The 17,659-nt window shown below is 44.0% G+C and overlaps 4 protein-coding genes across 5 annotated transcripts in view; 3 read left to right on the top strand and 1 right to left on the bottom strand.

Moving 5' to 3' along the window:
• Positions 1–525: 525 nt before the first annotated feature.
• On the top strand, positions 526–4,748 carry LOC131455566 (uncharacterized). The gene is made up of 5 exons (XM_058623287.1): positions 526–659; positions 1,504–1,796; positions 3,036–3,302; positions 3,383–3,535; positions 3,890–4,748. The coding sequence occupies exons 2-5, from the start codon at positions 1,517–1,519 to the stop codon at positions 4,084–4,086; spliced, it is 897 nt and encodes a 298-aa protein (XP_058479270.1). The 5' UTR covers positions 526–659; positions 1,504–1,516; the 3' UTR covers positions 4,087–4,748.
• Positions 4,749–5,350: 602 nt separating this feature from the next.
• gart (phosphoribosylglycinamide formyltransferase) lies at positions 5,351–13,281 on the top strand. 2 transcript variants are annotated; one of them, XM_058612301.1, is made up of 24 exons: positions 5,351–5,451; positions 5,616–5,719; positions 6,869–6,973; positions 7,065–7,214; positions 7,829–7,924; positions 7,994–8,168; positions 8,288–8,399; positions 8,544–8,612; positions 8,698–8,823; positions 8,926–9,013; positions 9,108–9,193; positions 9,279–9,447; positions 9,598–9,832; positions 10,136–10,230; positions 10,512–10,621; positions 10,739–10,937; positions 11,027–11,278; positions 11,362–11,514; positions 11,613–11,816; positions 11,901–12,056; positions 12,141–12,271; positions 12,376–12,517; positions 12,597–12,712; positions 12,811–13,281. In XM_058612301.1, the coding sequence occupies exons 4-24, from the start codon at positions 7,070–7,072 to the stop codon at positions 13,000–13,002; spliced, it is 3,051 nt and encodes a 1,016-aa protein (XP_058468284.1). In that variant the 5' UTR covers positions 5,351–5,451; positions 5,616–5,719; positions 6,869–6,973; positions 7,065–7,069; the 3' UTR covers positions 13,003–13,281. The 2 variants fall into 2 exon arrangements, with proteins under 2 accessions (XP_058468284.1, XP_058468283.1); XM_058612300.1 differs by lacking the exon at positions 6,869–6,973.
• n6amt1 (N-6 adenine-specific DNA methyltransferase 1) lies at positions 12,999–14,844 on the bottom strand. The gene is made up of 6 exons (XM_058612303.1): positions 14,714–14,844; positions 14,107–14,193; positions 13,929–14,019; positions 13,762–13,845; positions 13,545–13,686; positions 12,999–13,468 (listed from the first exon to the last, which is right to left on the bottom strand). The coding sequence occupies exons 1-6, from the start codon at positions 14,842–14,844 to the stop codon at positions 13,356–13,358; spliced, it is 648 nt and encodes a 215-aa protein (XP_058468286.1). The 3' UTR covers positions 12,999–13,355.
• fam171b (family with sequence similarity 171 member B) overlaps positions 14,795–17,659 on the top strand; it is a 22,250-nt gene continuing 19,385 nt past the window's right edge. Inside the window, exons 1-2 of the mRNA XM_058612302.1 lie at positions 14,795–14,902; positions 16,585–17,010. Of these exons, the coding sequence (XP_058468285.1) occupies positions 16,803–17,010 (208 nt within the window). The 5' untranslated portion in view covers positions 14,795–14,902; positions 16,585–16,802. The remainder of the gene's footprint in view (positions 14,903–16,584; positions 17,011–17,659) is intronic.

Here is a 17,659-nt window from a genome sequence, read left to right as displayed (position 1 = left end):
AGATAGATAGTGACACACTGCATGCCTGAGGCTCTTTCATCAAGTGTCATCCTTCATGACACCATGCTCTATCTGCTGTGTTACTTAACCTGCTGCCTTTTGCCCTGCTGCTTCTTAAATGTAACCACAGTGACATCTACTGGCTGAATAGAGAATTGCCACACAGACCAATTCTGCCCAAAGCAGTTCAACACGTCAAGTACAATAACTGGAGGTTATGTGAGGGTGCCATGTCCAATTTCGGGGGGAAATAATTAGATTTTTGCAATGAACTGTCAATATTCATGATTCAGAATTGACTAGTATGTTTATGTAAAGTTTTCTGGATCTAATTGCAAAAGTTTTGAAGCGTCTTTATACATTAAATATTAATTTATTTTAATACGTTTTGGGCTTTTTCAAATATCATTGCACCTGTTCATTGTGGAGCAATGTTCATGTTCTGTTAAGAGGTTAAATAACATGTGTCTTTAGAAAATGTTGTTTGGTGCTTTTCTGTCTTCTATAATGGCTACACGTCTCCAGCAGGGGCGCTAGTTGTCCCTGTGTGCTCGTGTGCGACTTGTAAAGAAAATACAAGATACAGAACCATCTGTGTTGTGCGCATGCGCGGTGATTGTTATTGTTTTGGCCGGCTTGTGCTGTCATCTTAGGAAATGGTAAGAAAACACACACGGACTGTCGTCACTCCGCGCGTGTACACATGAAACCAAACTGCACTTTTCATTTCTCTTAAAGCAACATAGCTTTAACCATATGACGTAAATTGAGCAGACGATCATTTTAAGCGTCGTTTTCATCCTTTTTTTTCTTCGAAGTGAGAAAGGCTTCGCTTCAATGCGGTGCAACTGTCTTGACACTCCTTTCTCCGTGGTCAAACGCCCTCCTGGCTTTTACGCTAAAACGCCTGCGTTGCAATGCGTCAAGCGGATGTGTAAGGACATCGATATCCGGTTTTCAAAATAAAACCGGATGTCTGAGTGCACGTTTGAAGGCAGATTTATGAATTGGAAAAAATAATGAAAATCCTCACAGCTGTGATTCAGAGACCTAATAACTGGACTTTTAAAGTATAAAGAAAAAAGAAATATCCCTTTTATTCGTAAACTTGCTGATAAGATAAATATTTCCCTAATCCAGCAGTGAGTTTTTTGGCACAAATCTGCCTCCTGTGGAAAGTGACTTTGCTCGGTCTATTTACACTATTGTGTTTTAACTTTGGCGATAACAGTGTTACTTTGAGAGCTCAATATTTTCTCAGGTGGTGCTTAGCAGAGGAAGTTTGAGAGCCACTGCTCCAGAAATGTCCCATTTTTCATTTTCAAAAATGAAAGAAGAAATATCTCAAAGTGGGTTTCAGACAGTTTTGATATTTTGCTCAGTAGGAATGGATCAACCTCTGACTGAGAAGGATTATAAAAAGCTGTACGAATAACTGATGAACACACAGAGTTGTTTTGAACTGGTAATGATCTCATTGATCCTCATCCCTGTATCCTGCAGTTAAGTCTCTCCGATGGAGAGCGCGTGTGAGCAGGTCTGTGGCGCTGATGAAGATGAGGCTGAGGAGGCGGGAGGAGCCAACGGTCGAGCCATGCTCTGGTCCATCCAGGAGGCTCTGGAGAGGCAGACCCTGCAGATCGGAACCTCGGCCTGCGGCGCCACGGCCGTGGTGGACGTGCTTAAGGCCCTCGGCGTGGACGTGGCCCCCGAGGAGGCCGATCGCTGCGTCCAAACTCGCCTGAGGAGGATTGAGTCGCCTCTGCCTGACTATCTGCTGTCCCGGAGTGAAGCAGGTAAATGAGCCAAAAACTACGCCTGAAGGTGCAACTTATCACTGATCACAACCTTGCACGTGTGCTATTAAGCTTCCAACTTTTGCTGGTAAAAGATGATATAACGTTCTCACTTTTGCTCTGAGGAAAAACATTTTTGTGGCTTAATGAGAACAGCCCTTCAGTTAAAAGTGTAAGATTATATTTTAGCTGGTTCCTTTGGAATAGCTCACTAATATTCTGCATAACAAAGTCTGGCAACTGTATATGAACTATCTTGGACCTTGACTTGACTGACAACGCTTGTTGTTGTGTTTTTGTAAAAGTGGGAAAAACCCGATTAAAAAACACACACATTTCACAAGTGAAAACGTCAAAATCTAATTTTTCTCTTCAGTTTATAATTCTTTTTTAAATTAGCCCAGAGCGGTGCTTTGTTCTATCTTCAGATTGTACTCTTTCAAATTTCAATCATCATTTGTGTCACCGTACCACCTCTATCGAACCACAGAGAAGACGATGATACACGTAAACACACCGTTATTCCTCAATAACACCACCTTTTTTCAAGTATTTAATGTATGTAGTTTGCATTAAAACACAGTAGAACCATTGCCTGGTGACATCACAGATAATGGAATATCCAAGGATGACTTTGTGTCGCTGAATGTTAAAAGTGGCTTCACCTGTGGCAAAAGAGCAGCTGAAATGACTTAGGTAGAGTGGAGGGAGGAGGGACTGAGTGGAGCCCAAGGAGTAGGGAATGGCACCACTGCTCCTTTTCGGGGGCAACTTCCATTGGAGGGTTTCTGGGTTTGCTCAAGACCTGGTTTTAGCCAGGACTCACTGAAGCGACTAAATATCCCAGAAGGAGCTGGAGAAAGTGTTTCTGGGGAAAGCATCACCGGGAAACACCGCTGCTTATCCTGCTGCCCTCCCAAGTCCTGACCCAGCATAAGCAGGTGACGGTTGAATATCTGCACTGGGCTCCGTGGGAAATCATATTTCAGCTGTCACGGATGTGTTAACAGGAAGTCTAACTGTACCAGAACCGAATGAGGTCGTGTAGAGTCTCGCTCCTATCAGTGCGTATCGTTGAATTAGACAAAGACTTTAATGTCACTCAGAGGAGAAGACTGCAATTGACCTTTTCAGCTCCGTGACCGCTTCTATATTGACATTTAAGGTGTTTGATTGAAGCTGTCATCCTGCCCATGTATAATAAATGACCTTAAGAATAAAAAAAGATGCTGTTTTTAGGTGCGACGCACGCTCAGCTCATCGCGGGAGCAGTGGAGGCCAGTAAAGGCGAGGTGACGGGTCGCTTCTTCCACCTTCACCCCCGGCGGCAGGTGAACCTTGTCCCCTGGCTCGCGCGCTGGCTCCGAAAGGGAGCCGTTCCCGTGGCAACCATGAACATGCAACTGGCCGTACCCGAGGGAGACGAGGTGCCTGACGCGTGGCACCATCAGCTCATATTTGGGGTCGTGCCCAACGCCGTTTTCATGACGAACCCGTTAGATGTGGGTGAGTAACGGGGGAAGAAAACAATCCTCTGATATCACATCATCCAAAATCCTGTTTTTATTTGACTAAATTCCTTGTAGTGAGCGAGGAGGAGGCGCACCAGAGACTCTGCAGTGAATCTGTGTTGCTGGTTCGTCGAGAAGACGTCCTGCAGCGATTGACGCCCGATTTGTTTCTGTCCGGCTTCATAGAGAGTCAGAAGGACCCGCGCTGGAAAGCTCTGGACGTTGAGGGTAACTCGAGGATGACTGTGTGGCTTTTAAGGCCCAGGATTTGGTCTAAGTATTTGGTTTTCATAGCCTCAGGATAAGCCTTTTATGTAAACTTTAGACAAGGGCCTTGCCATCTGTATGGACGTGTGTTACACTATTGCTTTTTCCATTATTGACAATGAATGAATCTGAATCGTTCAGTACTCCCTCCGTCTGACACAGTTACTGAACTAAAATACGACTGAACAGGTTTTGATCTGCTAAATACACCAGATATTGAGATTTTAGACATTTTCTTTTGCTAAACGTTGGAGATTAACGCATATTTTCATTGATTCTTGTGTAATATTCTGTGTTTTTTTTCCCCCTGGTCAGGTCAGGTAAAACAAATGGTGCGAGAAGAGGAACAGGAACAAGAGGGTCCGGTGTTGACGCACATCAGGATCCCTGCGGCATACAGCTCGGGCGTCACTCTCTTCGCCTTGCAGCGGTCACACCTTGGACAGGAACTTATCAACGCACCTGAGCTCCCTCCCTCTGCTGTGATTGGTCTGACGCACACAGACTTTTAGAAATAGAGGTGGAAATATGACATTTCAGGCAGCTAAAATAAGATGATGCATCATTTGTCAACTGTACTGCACTGTGAAAAGTGTTTGGACTCAACCGTGTTATTGTAAGGAGTGAGCGTTGCTGTACTTTTGTGCCATTTTCTCTACTTGTACCTGTGAATTCCACTCTGGAATTCAGATGGAAATATTGTACTTTCCACTCCACTACGTTGCATTTATAGTTATGGTTCGCTAAAGATTTTTACAGTTAAAAAACATTTCCTGCAGAAAATGTTGCCCGAAACGAGACCTCGGATAAAATATAAATGTCATGCTTTAGTGGATTTAGTCAATAACCCTCCAAATTTTTACTTTTTAGAGTTTTTCAAATTCCCAGCAAGACACGTCCTTCCCCTTAGGCCATAAGTGAATATCACAGCATATTAAACCAAACGAGCCTTGATTCTACACGGGCAGCTTGCACAGAAAGAAAAAACATACCTTAATGTTAATTTACAAGCAGTGATTAGGTCATGTCCTGTGTTTATAAAGCATGGTGTGGGCTGAATATATGCTTGACACTACTGCCACCAAGTGGGTAAACTCAATAGTGCAATGTCAGTCATTATTTATACATGTATAAAACATTCAAACAATAAAACCTCCTCTTGATTGAACAACCATATGGTGCTTAACCTGAATTTAAATGACTATACAGGTATGTGACACCAGTGCAGGTAATCGGACTGTGGATCATGATAAACGACTGTACGTGATCTTTATAAAAGATAAATAAATAATCTGACACATGCACGTGTACAACACTATATTATGGCATTTTTTGGTGTCTTGTAGACATTCTATATGCGGAATCTTTTAGTATTCAGACGACACGCGAAACATTTTTGTGCATTTTGTGAAATAATCAGATCTCAGGAATTAATATAAATAAAAAAATAATTTTACAATCATGTTGACAAGAGAACTGAAAGAAAAACAGAAATAAATTACAATGTATTTTAAATATATATATATATATTTATATAAACTAAGTGTAAATGGTAATATGCTGAGATTGAATTTATTTTTCCTCAAGAAATGTCAGGTTTAATAAAAAAGATACATAATTAAATGTAAAACAAAGGGAAACATTTTAATTTCTTGTTGTTTATAGGTAAGTATGCTAATATCACGCTGTATGTGGCCCCTGAACTCAGTTGAACTACGTTCCCTGTTTAAAAATCAATACATTTGCTGCGACACAACCGACGTGGCTGTCAACTACAACTCCCATGATGCACCGGGCTGTTACACAGTGAGGAAGTTGAGGAGGATCCCCAAAAGAGAGAGAGAGGGAAACAAAAAGTTTGAGGAGCAGAAAAAGGGGTAAGAAAAACAAACAAAGCAACACTTTTGAAACACGAAACTTGTTACCAAGCTATTGACTTTATCTTTGAGTTACAGAAGTTGACGTGTAGCTTCATTTAGCGCATCACTGATGAATTGAATCCACGTGGTCTCTGTATGTGTGTGTGTGTGTGACACTTTAGCATCCACTGTCACTGAGCAGACCGAGATCAGACTCTTCTGACTGCTGTCCTCAACTGGACTCCGGCTAATTCCAGCTTCTTTCGTACAACAGAAACGCAAACAGGTGAGTGTTCATTTGCAACACAGCTTCATTCACACGTGTGTTCGTGTTGTTTTAAGTTCTTCATAGTTGTTGTTATTATTATTTTTAGACTTGAACTTCTCTGACCAAAAAATATTGGATATCAAGTGATTGCTTCGCATATTAGACAGCACCTATCATGTTATACTTCACAGTAGCTAAAATAATATAAGAAAACCTTACATTTACTTCACAGTCCTATGTTTTAGTCAATTGCAGTGCACCCATATGTAGTATGATGTGCTAAAAGTACATTTTAAGTCATTCATTATGATGCATGTTGCTGTATAAATGGGGCTTTTACTTCAATGGGCCTGTGAGAACATGCAGTGTCTCCTCTGGCTCATGTGTTTTGAATTGGAGTCACATGAGCAGGAGTGATTTCAATCAAAACCAGTGATTTGCCTAATTGTGGAACATGTGCGCCCACTACTGTGCAACACTCACCCTTTTGTACTGTTATCTTGTTAACTCTGGAGGCAGCTTCCAGACTGTTCGGTTCTGTACTGCAGGAGTCCTCATGGTTACGTTGTTGCACAAACCTCAAAGTCACAGGTTACAGGTTACAGGTCAGCGTAGTTTGAACTCTGACCCTGTTTGTAGAGGTATCAGAGACGTCTCTGCCTTTACTTTGTCTGTATTATTTAAAAGTTATGCACTTAAATGGAATATAGTTTGACTTTATTATAATTTGGGATAAAAGGGAGTTATTATTCCACTTTAGTAAGTTGAGATCAGCCTTAAGGACATTGAGTGATGACGCAACTGTGTGTCATGAGGAGCTCTGTTGATTGCTGAGTGGATTCACACTGTGTGGTGATTCACATCTTAACTTTAGATAAGTGCAAATTCCTTTTTGTTTCTAACACAAAATCTCCTCAGAAAAAGTTAATAATTATATAACACTGTCGCTTTCTCACTTCAAAATCAGCTTGTACTTATAATAATATAATAGATGCAATATTTTCTTCACTTGAAATTGGTTCCGAGGCTTCAGCGAGCAGTTGACTGTATTTCACCCTGATAATGGTTTTGCTTTTCTATGCAAATGAGCCCCTGTTTTGAGTTCTTGTTGTCTGGCCCTGACTGGTGACCATGCCATTTAATTATTGACGGGTGTCTTTGTTCTAGTTGATTGGATCCTTGTTAGCGTGGCACTACAAGATAATATAAGACCCCAGGCCTCCGAAAAGGTCAGCGCTTACTCACGGCTTAGCAGACTCCCTTTCGTTATAGGTCAGTCTTTGCACGCATTTAATTGTTGCTTTGCACACGTTCGAAAGGCGACCATTCAGCTGACTTTATATTTTGGAATCTCCTTGTTAAGGTGCCATGGCAGAGCGGGTGCTGGTGGTTGGCGGTGGAGGACGGGAGCACGCACTGGCCTGGAAGTTGGCCCAGTCGCCGCAGATCCAGCAAGTGCTGGTGGCTCCGGGCAACGCAGGCACGGCCAGCTGTGGGAAGATCAGCAACTCTGGTAATGGAATAGAAAATGTACACGTTATGGACGTCATTTAGTGCAGTAGTTGTCACACTTTTTAGACCAAGTACCACCTGAGAAAATTAAGTTGACCCTAATTATTATTAATGAATTTTTACACACTCACACTCAGAATTCTAAATTTCTACCACCAGATGTGTGCCACAGTTTGAGAACCATGGATTTAGTATTAGAACATTGAACCAACCAACTTTTATGCTCCAGATTAAGATTTTTTTTAGAAGCTGGAAGTAAAATCTAAGCATTTCTGGCTGCATTTTCACATGTATTAAGCATATAGGATGTATGTTTTCTCCTTACATAGGGTTTTTTTTTTTTTTACATGCTTTAGCAGCAGAAGTACAGCTGTTCGTGACGACATTAACAACGGCTCTGCTTCGCACCTGCGAGTCCAGAGCGGCGCGACAGTGAAGCAGCATGAACCCTGACAGTGAATGAGCTAAATGTCATCGTTACCTTAAGTGTTTACACCTGTCAGACTCCTGCTGTGACCTGTAAAACGGCTGTTTGAGAATTACGCCATGGTAATTATAGCCACCGTGTAGCTGCTGAGTGCTAATGAACCCTAAACTGTTAACTTCTCCACGCAGAGGTGTCGGTGAGTAACCACGCCATCTTGGCTCAGTTCTGTAAGGATCATCACGTGGGGCTGGTCGTGGTCGGGCCTGAGGTGCCGCTGGCAGCCGGTACGTAGACGTCTTCTTTTTTTTTAGTCCCTGCTGTATCCTGTATTCATCGTTTAATGTCTCTTTCAGGTATGGTCGATGACCTGACGGCGGCCGGAGTGCCTTGCTTTGGCCCTTCGGCCAAAGCGGCTCAGTTGGAGGCCAGCAAGAGCTTTTCCAAGGCTTTTATGGAGCGCCACGGTATCCCCACGGCCCGCTACGGCTCCTTCACCGACGCCAAGGAGGCCTGCAACTACATCCGCACGTCAGTACAGGGACACTTTTGTACCTCCTGTAATTAATCATAAGTTCATTGTAATTGTGAGTTATAGTCGAGTTAAATATATTGATTTATTTGTTGTTGTTGTTGTTTGGTTTCTCCAGCGCTGACTTCCCTGCTCTGGTGGTGAAGGCCAGTGGCCTTGCAGCAGGAAAGGGAGTCATTGTTGCCAAGGACCAGGACGAGGCTTGTCAGGCTGTGATGGACATCATGAAGGTAAGGATACAGATGTTTTCAGTGACGATGTACCATGGTTGGTGATTGCTCCCTACTTTTTCTGTCCTTAAACCGCACGTAAAGCTTGTTGTTTTTATCCAATTAAAGACTCATATCGGCATAATAACATGGTTGCTCTGACAGGACAAAGCTTTTGGAGCCGCTGGGGACACTGTTGTGGTTGAGGAGCTTCTGGAGGGAGAGGAAGTGTCCGTGAGTAAAACAGTGAAACTGATCAGCGCGTCATTTTTTTGCACCAACTCGGGCGCCGTCCTTACTGCTCCGCGTGCTCCTGTAGTGTCTGTGTTTCAGCGACGGCTCCTCCGTGTCTCCGATGCCGCCTGCTCAGGATCACAAGCGGCTGCAGGATGGCGACCTGGGGCCGAACACCGGCGGCATGGGCGCCTACTGCCCAACCCCGCAGGTACTGAGGAGACATTTAACTGTTAACAGAGCTAAATAAAAAAAAAAAAGTTTTCACTGTATGCTGCTCTTGCAACGTGGCTTAGTCTCGATTCCCGTGCAGGTGAGTCAGGAGATGCTGCAGCAGATTAGAGAGACGGTCCTGCAGAAGACGGTGGACAGGATGAAGGAGGAGGGAACTCCTTATGTGGGCGAGTGCTCTTGTTTACCTCTCGCCTACATTTCTGTCACGCGTCTGCATTTGTCTTCAGGGTGATAAAGCCTCCCGTTTATTTCTTCTTCCAGGTGTGCTGTATGCAGGGCTGATGTTGACCAAAGACGGGCCTAAGACGCTCGAGTTCAACTGTCGCTTCGGCGACCCCGAGTGTCAGGTGCAGTTTCCTCAGCTGTCACTGCCTGCGTCATCCCCGAGTGTTCAATCCCTGATTTACACTCGGCTCTTTGCTCTGTTTCCAGGTGCTGCTGCCGCTGCTGAAGAGCGACCTGTATGAGGTGATCTTGAACACCATGAACGGCAAGCTGGCCTCTGACGCCCCCGTGTGGCACCAGGACAGCTCTGCGGTCACTGTGGTCATGGCCAGCCCTGGGTACCCCGGCTCCTACAAGAAAGGAGTGGAAATCACAGGTAGACAAGTTATTATCAAGTATTAAAAATGTTATTGTAGCATATGACTTTGTTTTCTTTCACCAGATGGATCTATCGCCTTGTCGGTTATTTGTTTATTTCAGTTTTGCTTGTACATAAATGGCCATTACAGCTGTTGTTTTTCAACAGGTCTTTCTCAGGCTCAGGACACGGGGCTGCAGGTTTTCCATGCCGGCACAGCCTTAAAGGAAGGAGGAGGAGTGGTCTCCAGCGGCGGACGGGTCCTGACCGTCACGGCGGTCAGTTCATCCCTGGAAGCCGCCTTGCGATTAGCCAATCAGGGTGTGGCTGCCATCGGTTTCCCGGGCGCCGTGTACCGCCGTGACATCGGCCACCGGGCCATTGCCCACCTTAATCAGCACAGGTGTGTGTGAGAGTGTGACTGAGGGCTAAAGAAAGGGCGCACAATAACTAAAACATTCCCTTTTTTCATACAGATAATTGTTTTTTTGTTTTGTCTTTGTATTTTCTTCTATGTGTAGTTCATTTCCAAACTGTAAAAAATAATAAACATCCCTGTGGATTTACCTGTGTCCTAATTGTTTTTAATTTCCTATAAGGTTATGCCTTTTTTTTTTTTTTTTTAAATCCTGTTCCATGAGACGGATAAGTGTGGCCTGATTCTGCTCTGGGAAAAAAAACAAACAAACATCTGTGTCTCTGACAGAGGTCTGACCTACAAGGACAGCGGAGTGGACATTGCTGCCGGTAACAAGCTGGTGGAGATAATCAAGCCACTGGCTAAAGCGACGTCTCGCACCGGTAATTTCACCTTCACGTACAAACAGGAAGGTCGTATTGTTGTATACCAAACGGATAATAACATTATGATGAGAAATACACGCATAGATGATTGGGTTTAATACTATTACGGTTTTATATATCTGACCCAGTGTGAGTTTTCTAAGCAGTTAAATTAAACCTTTGTTATATCAGTAGGAAACGCATTAATGTGTGTTTACCACTGGCAGTGACCCTGAGTACATCTTTAACACTTAAAAAAGAATAGAAAAAAGTAACTTGTTTTTTTTTTGTCCTATCAGGGTGTGATGCAGACCTGGGGGGCTTTGCTGGCCTCTTTGACCTCAAGGCAGCAGGATTCGTTGACCCAATCCTGGTTTCTGGGACAGATGGAGTGGGAACTAAGCTCAAGGTAGGACTTGGAAAAAAATGTTTTTTTATTATTATTATTTTGGGTTCATCTGCAGTAATTTAACTGTTCACGTTATAATTGCAAAGTTCCTGTGAATGAATGTACTGTCATCATCAGATCGCCCAGGCTTGTGGGCAGCACAGTGGCCTGGGTCAGGACCTGGTTGCCATGTGTGTGAACGACGTGCTCGCTCAGGGCGCAGAGCCGCTCTTCTTCCTCGACTATTTCTCCTGCGGCAGTCTGGACGTGGCTGTTGCGGCGTCTGTGGTCGGTGGCATTGCTAAGGCCTGCGAGACGGCGGGCTGTGCCTTACTGGGTGAGTTCCCAGTGACGCGATGACAAGACGAGATCAAATGCAAAGCTTTCATTTTCTCACGTCACTGTCTCTGTCGTGGGAATGTCCAGGAGGAGAGACGGCAGAAATGCCCGGCGTTTACGCTGTAGGCGAGTACGACCTGGCCGGGTTCTGTGTCGGAGCGGTGGAGCGTGGCGCCCTGCTGCCCAGGCTTGGGGACATCGCAGAGGGTGACCTGCTGATCGGAGTGGCCTCATCTGGAGTCCACAGCAACGGTTTCAGTCTGGTCCGTAAAGTGCTTGAGAAGGCCCACCTCGGCTACAGCTCCCCTGCTCCCTTTGGCAACACGGGACAGACTCTCGGTAAGTCACGTCCCGTTCCCTGGTTCTGAATCTTTTTCCTGTCCTGAAGCTTTTAATCATCATCAGAACTCTTCTGCCTTCAGGTGACGTTCTGCTCACGCCGACAAAGATCTACAGCCGCTTCCTCCTGCCCATCCTGCGCAGCGGCGCCGTGAAAGCGTACGCTCACATCACAGGGGGAGGACTCCTGGAAAACATCCCTCGGGTGCTGCCGCAGGGGCTGGCGGTAGATTTAGGTACATTTACGTGCAACATAAGCATAAAAAAATATACATTTGCCTTTGAATAAAGCTGCATTTGGCCATCTATTTTATAAATGATTCTTGTTCCTTAGATGCATCTCGCTGGAGCATCCCTCCAGTGTTTTCCTGGCTCCACAAGGAGGGGGCGCTGAGCGAAGAGGAGATGGCCCGCACCTTCAACTGCGGCCTGGGGGCGGTGCTAGTGGTCGCGCCGCTGGACGCTCAGAGGGTTCTGCGCCAGCTTCAAGCCCAGGAGGAGGCCTGGATCGTGGGCTCACTGGCCCACAAGCTGCCAGGTCAGACACTGGACCCCTGCTACTTGGATAAATCTTTACGGAACAGTATGTGGCATCTTAGTGATATTGTGTGTGTTAATGCAGGAGGAGAAGCTGTGTTGGTCCGTAACCTGAGCAATAGCCTGCTGAATGCAGGATCAGTCGTCGTGTGGGGAGAGAAGGGGGTCGAGCAAGAAAACAACGGCGACACCAGCACACCGCGCAAGAGGACCAGAGTGGCTGTTCTCATCTCGGGCACAGGTATCTTCTAAATTAAAACTAGTTTGATAGAAAGTAGGTTTTGTTTTTCTTGTGCAGCGTCTAAAGAAGTACTCTGTGTCCCAGGCACCAATCTTCAGGCTCTGATAGAGCAGGCCAAACACCCATCGAGCTCGGCAGAGATTGTTGTCGTCATCTCCAACAGGCCGGGAGTTCAGGGCCTAAAGAGAGCGTCACTGGCTGGTATTCAGACACGGGTAATATATATAAAAAAAAGTAAGTTTCTTAACTGAAGGAAAATCACTGGGCTGGAAACACTACATTGTTTTTTTTTTGTGTGTGTGTGTGTGATCTCAAATAGGTGGTTGACCACAAACTGTACGGGAGCCGCTCAGAGTTTGACAGCACCATCGACCGTGTGCTAGAGGAGTTCAGGGTGGAGCTGGTGTGTCTAGCCGGGTTCATGAGGATCCTCACAGGAACATTCGTCAAGAAGTGGAACGGTATTATAAACTTGCAACATCATCTTATATATCACATGACGGTACTGTTTTTTTTACACCAAGTCTTTGGCTGTTCCAGGAAAGCTGCTGAACATCCATCCATCCCTGCTGCCATCTTTCAAGGGCGTTAATGCCCAGAAGCAGGCTCTGCAGGCCCGGGTGCGGATTACCGGCTGCACGGTCCACTTTGTTGCAGTAAGTGTCACGTACCGAGTAAATACCAGGTGTCAAACCGACGGGGAAATTGTCATGCAGCTATGTTATTTATTTTTTTGTATGAACCCTGTGTTTAGGAGGAGGTGGATGCAGGTGCCATCATCGTGCAGGAGGCAGTGCCCGTACTGAGCAGCGACACAGAGGAGAGTCTGTGCGACAGAATCAGAGAGGCCGAGCATCGAGCCTTCCCCGCCGCCCTGGAGCTGGTGGCCGGCGGCGCCGTCAAGCTCGGCGAGGACGGACACATCGCGTGGAAGTCGCAGAGTTAAATTTAACACTTTATTCCATAGATCTCATCTCGCTGTGAACAATTAACAATACATTCTGTAATAGAACATCTTCGGATTGTTGGGTCCAGTTCAGTTCATTGGATGGTACAAGTTTTTAGATAAAATAGGGAACATTTAATTAGAAGCGTCTTACTTGAAAGTGAAATTACATTCCATTAATTCCTTGTATGAAATGGCACCTTTATGTCTGCACTGTAAAGCATGATGTCTGACTTGTAACACTATCCATAACTTGTAAGTAAATGATGAGTGAATGAATGTCTCTGCTGTAAACACGTGTCCTTGTAGAATCCAAGACTTGATGTTAGGTGAATGTCCTCATTGGTGGCAGTTCATGTTTCCTTCCTGTGGAAGCGCAGAACAGACAGTCTCTCATTCCTTGCTCTTGTCGACAAGCGCGATTCTCCCGTCAAGCCGTAGTTCCCCAGCAAACGGATTATTTCCTCTGGTGAGAAAGTCAAGAAAGATGTTAAATCTCGAGATCTCTCGCACTTGGAAACTATTTCCAAAAGACATCCCACCTGGATCGTTCTCCGCAACGGTGATGAGGTAGAACAAGCCGTCAGTGGACAGCAGTTGTGACACCATGGGCAGAAATCTGTCCGTCACTTCTCGTCCTCGCTTCCCGCCTGCCCAGGCGGCCTCTATGCCTCTGCTGCCAACCTGAGGAAGCCGTTGGAGTTAAAAATTATTATTATTAATATTTAGTCACAACAGGACAGTACAAAGCAAACGCACCTCTTCTGATGGTGTCACCACATAGGGAGGGTTAAACAGGAGGACATCTACTTTGCCACTAAGCTGTGGCAGAAGACACTCCACCTAAAGCAGGAGAAGGAAAATAAGTACATTTATATAATTTTGGTTTTCACACATTCCACATACTGTAAACGTCAAAGTCTCACCAGGTCTGTGATGACGGGCTGCAGTGAAACACTGTTACAAGACGCCGTCTCTTTTGTGCACTGTGCCGCCTCAGGGTTCACATCTGTGCAACTGCGAGAACAACACACAAGCACATCGTTTTAAATGGCTGCATTTCAGTACACGTGACACAAGTGACTCAACGTGGGAGTCGCTCACATGTATAAGGCCGAGGGTCCGACAATTGATGCCAGGAATGCAGACACCACCCCGGAGCCGCTGCCAACCTCCACGCACACAGACGGACTGGAGAAAGAAACTGAGTTAAAAACAACTGGAATTAACTTTACAGATAAAGATCATTTAGTTACTTTTTGATTTATAATGATATTTTATTTTATAACACTTTGAGATGCACTATATGGACACAAGTATTTGGATTGTAATGACCTACTCAAATACATATACAGTACTTAAATATGTGTTTCCTTGGGAATTTGTCCCCAGATTGAAGCACAGCATTGTCCAAATTGTGATTGAAGCACCCAGGCGTGTCCAAATACTTTTGTCCATTTAGTTTATGTACAGCATCATTTTGAAAAGATACCTATAATATTTACTGTGTTTTCATTTGTCAAAAGTTGACATTTGATTATCTTTAACTGGGGGGAACTGAAGATATCGTTACTTGTGTAATATTATTCAGGACTTTTTAAACTAATGTCATAATTTAGTGATTGAATTATGAAAGTCATAATGTGCATATCTGAAATGTTCTTTTGACTATTTCATTGTGCCTGTCGCTTTTGCCAAGCTGTGCGTGAACCTGAGCAGCTGGAGCTTCTGAGCGTCTTTCTCCAGCGCGTCCATCAGCAGGAACGAGTCCTCCGCAGGTTCGTAGACGTCCCGGAAGTGTCCTCGGCCCGCGTGAGAGTACAGCGGTGTGGGATAACTCATGTTAGCTTCCCGGCTGCAGCCCTGCAAGCGCGTTCCCGGCCGGCTTCACCATTCAAACGTAAATATAACAACACAGAGGTGGTGGTGGTTGTTGTTGTTTCCTGCTGGGTTGACGTTAACTCCAAGAATACCGATTATTAATCTCCATAACGCGACACAAACCAACGCTGTTTATTAGCCGCTTTCGCTAGCTCAATTTACTTCCGGTGCACAATGTGACGTAATTTAACTACTTCTTTGCCATGTTTGGGTCACTGCTTCCTCTAAATATAATACGATTTGGTGTGAGTTGCTACCAAATAGTTTGTTTTGTGTGGTTTATAAGTCCATTCAGCTTGTTGTTGTGTAAGGTATTGACACATTACCAACACCCTATTACCTTTTTACCTATAACTGTTTCCAGTTTCCACAACAACGATTATAAAATTGACTTTGTCACACAAGATTTCAACCTACATTTTAGTCACATAAGAAAAAAGTCTCAAGACAATACCTCTTTTGTGTTTGACGACTTGGGTTAAATTCCAGAAATGCACATGGACTTTTTAGAACCTATTTATCATGGACACTAACCAGCAACTTAAGAGCTTTAAGTCAATGTCAGGCAAACAGAGCTATAAAAAATTAAAGGCCAGTTTTTGGTCCACCTTTAAGAAAAAAGGTTGGGAACCACTGCCATGGGTGTGTATGGGTGTTTGAAGACCAAAGCAATCCATCTCAGATCATGCATGAAATGAACACCACTCTGTAATCACAGTGCTGCTGTGTTGATTTGACAATAGTGATAAGATAATACTTTATTATTATTATTTTGCCATTTTAAGAAGTATCTTTCCAAACAATTAGAAAAAAACTATTATTTAGACATTGCTCAGCCTTCTGTCCCAAAATGATGTAAGGATCACCGCCTGCCTCAAAGATAGGCAACACATATGGATGCCTCACTCTGATTTACTTTCATGGTACAGAAGTGGAGATAAAAAAAAACCAGTCTAAATCACAGCAGCAAAGATTTTATCTTTACAACACACTGAATTTGTTCATTTGTATTTTGTAAATAAAATAAAGAGGATAAACATTAGATTTGCAACTAACAGTGGTTGATTAATCTGTGGATTATTAGTATTGGAGGAGTATTAGTTTGGTCCGTAAAATGTTGATTGCTGTTTCCCAAATCTTGAAATGACGATGTTCTCAGGTGCCTTGCTTTGTCCAAAAACTAACATATTTCCTGTTTTATTGATTTCTTTGTCAAATGGATCAAAGAAACCAGACAACAATCACATTTAAGAAGCTGAAAATCAGAAAGCTTGCTGTAATTATAAAAAAATATATCAAAGTACAGTCTTCACAGCCCTAATACACACAACTCTTGACTAAACATTCTGCAAATGTGTTCGGAGACCCAAAAAATGTCTCCAGTGACCAATCTGTGGGTCCTGACCCAGACTTTGGGAACCACTGTATCAGACTCAGAACAGTTTTTTTGGGTTGTGTTTTTTGTCCTAGGGGCCACTAACTGTCTGTTTTGATAAGGAAAGCTAAGCAGACGTGAAATTAACCTTTAAAGAAAAAGATAAATAACTTGTTATAAATTGAGGACTGTGTGAAATTGTCTCATATATTCTCCTTTTACCCGTTTGCTGCCCGAAAAAAAACGAGTTTAAGTCTAATATAATCGAATTATAACACATCCAATTCCGGGTTTTAAAATATATTGGGACTACTTTTTTCCCACAGAGTGAAACATCAACTTTTCAGAGACGATCTTCGGCCACACGCCCCACGCAGCATCAGCACCAGCGCATCCTTTCTTTTCCTGAAGACGCGGTGAAAAGGATGAGGCCTTCGTGAGGACACAAACAAACAATCAAAGGAACAAACAAGCACTCGTGGATGTTGTTCTCGTCCCGAGGTCGGTCCTCGTGGTTCGTTATGTCTGTGAGTTTCCCGTCGTCATGGCCGCTACTGAACGCTACTGCCTGCCGCCGCCGCTGCTCCTTCTCCTGTCGTCGCTGCTTCTGATCTCCTGCCTGGATGAGGCAGTGAGGGCGGCGGAGGGCGGCGGCCTGCCCTCCTCTGCGCCCGGGGACAATGGAGTCCTCGCGGCGGTCACAGAACCGACCTTCCCGGGACGATTCCCCAGCGCGTCGGCTTTGATAGAAGGTAAGAGTTATAGCCGTGTGTGTGTGTGTGTGTGTGTGTGTGTGTGAGTGAGTGTTTCCTCTCCTTGTTACAGAGTGAATGGAGAAACAACTTCAACACACACACACACACACCGAGAGTGAAAACACAGTCATGTTTGAATCAGCAGTGATGTGCATTTTAATGTCAAACCAGTCATTAGCACGCTAAATAATAATAAAACAAGATATTTAAAGCTGGAGTTTTGCTCCTCAGTGACACTTGATTGTGGTTTTAGGAACAGAAAGCAACGAAAACACATGTTAAACACGCAAACATGAGGGGAAACATTTTTATGAATCATAATCTGCTTGAGTCATGATGTCATAATAGCGTGATACTTTTTCATAATTATGACAGTAGCTCATAATTATGATATATTTTCTCATAATAATGATGTATTATCTCATAATAGAGTGATACTTTCTCATAATTATGACACATTATCTCATAATAATGTGATGCAATATCATAATTACGATGTATTATCTAAATACTGTTATAATTATGACATATTATTATATATATGTTTATTTTTCCAGTGGCTGAAATGGATTTCCGTACAATGCTGTATCTACACAGATCGATAACTTTATAAAAAATATATATAAATAACCGTAACCCAAAAAAC

This window comes from Solea solea, chromosome 2 (assembly GCF_958295425.1).
Source record: "Solea solea chromosome 2, fSolSol10.1, whole genome shotgun sequence".
NCBI classification, from domain to species: Eukaryota; Metazoa; Chordata; class Actinopteri; order Pleuronectiformes; family Soleidae; genus Solea; species Solea solea.
The sequence above is the reverse complement of the archived record's forward strand: the minus strand, read 5'-3'. Positions and strand labels throughout refer to the sequence as shown.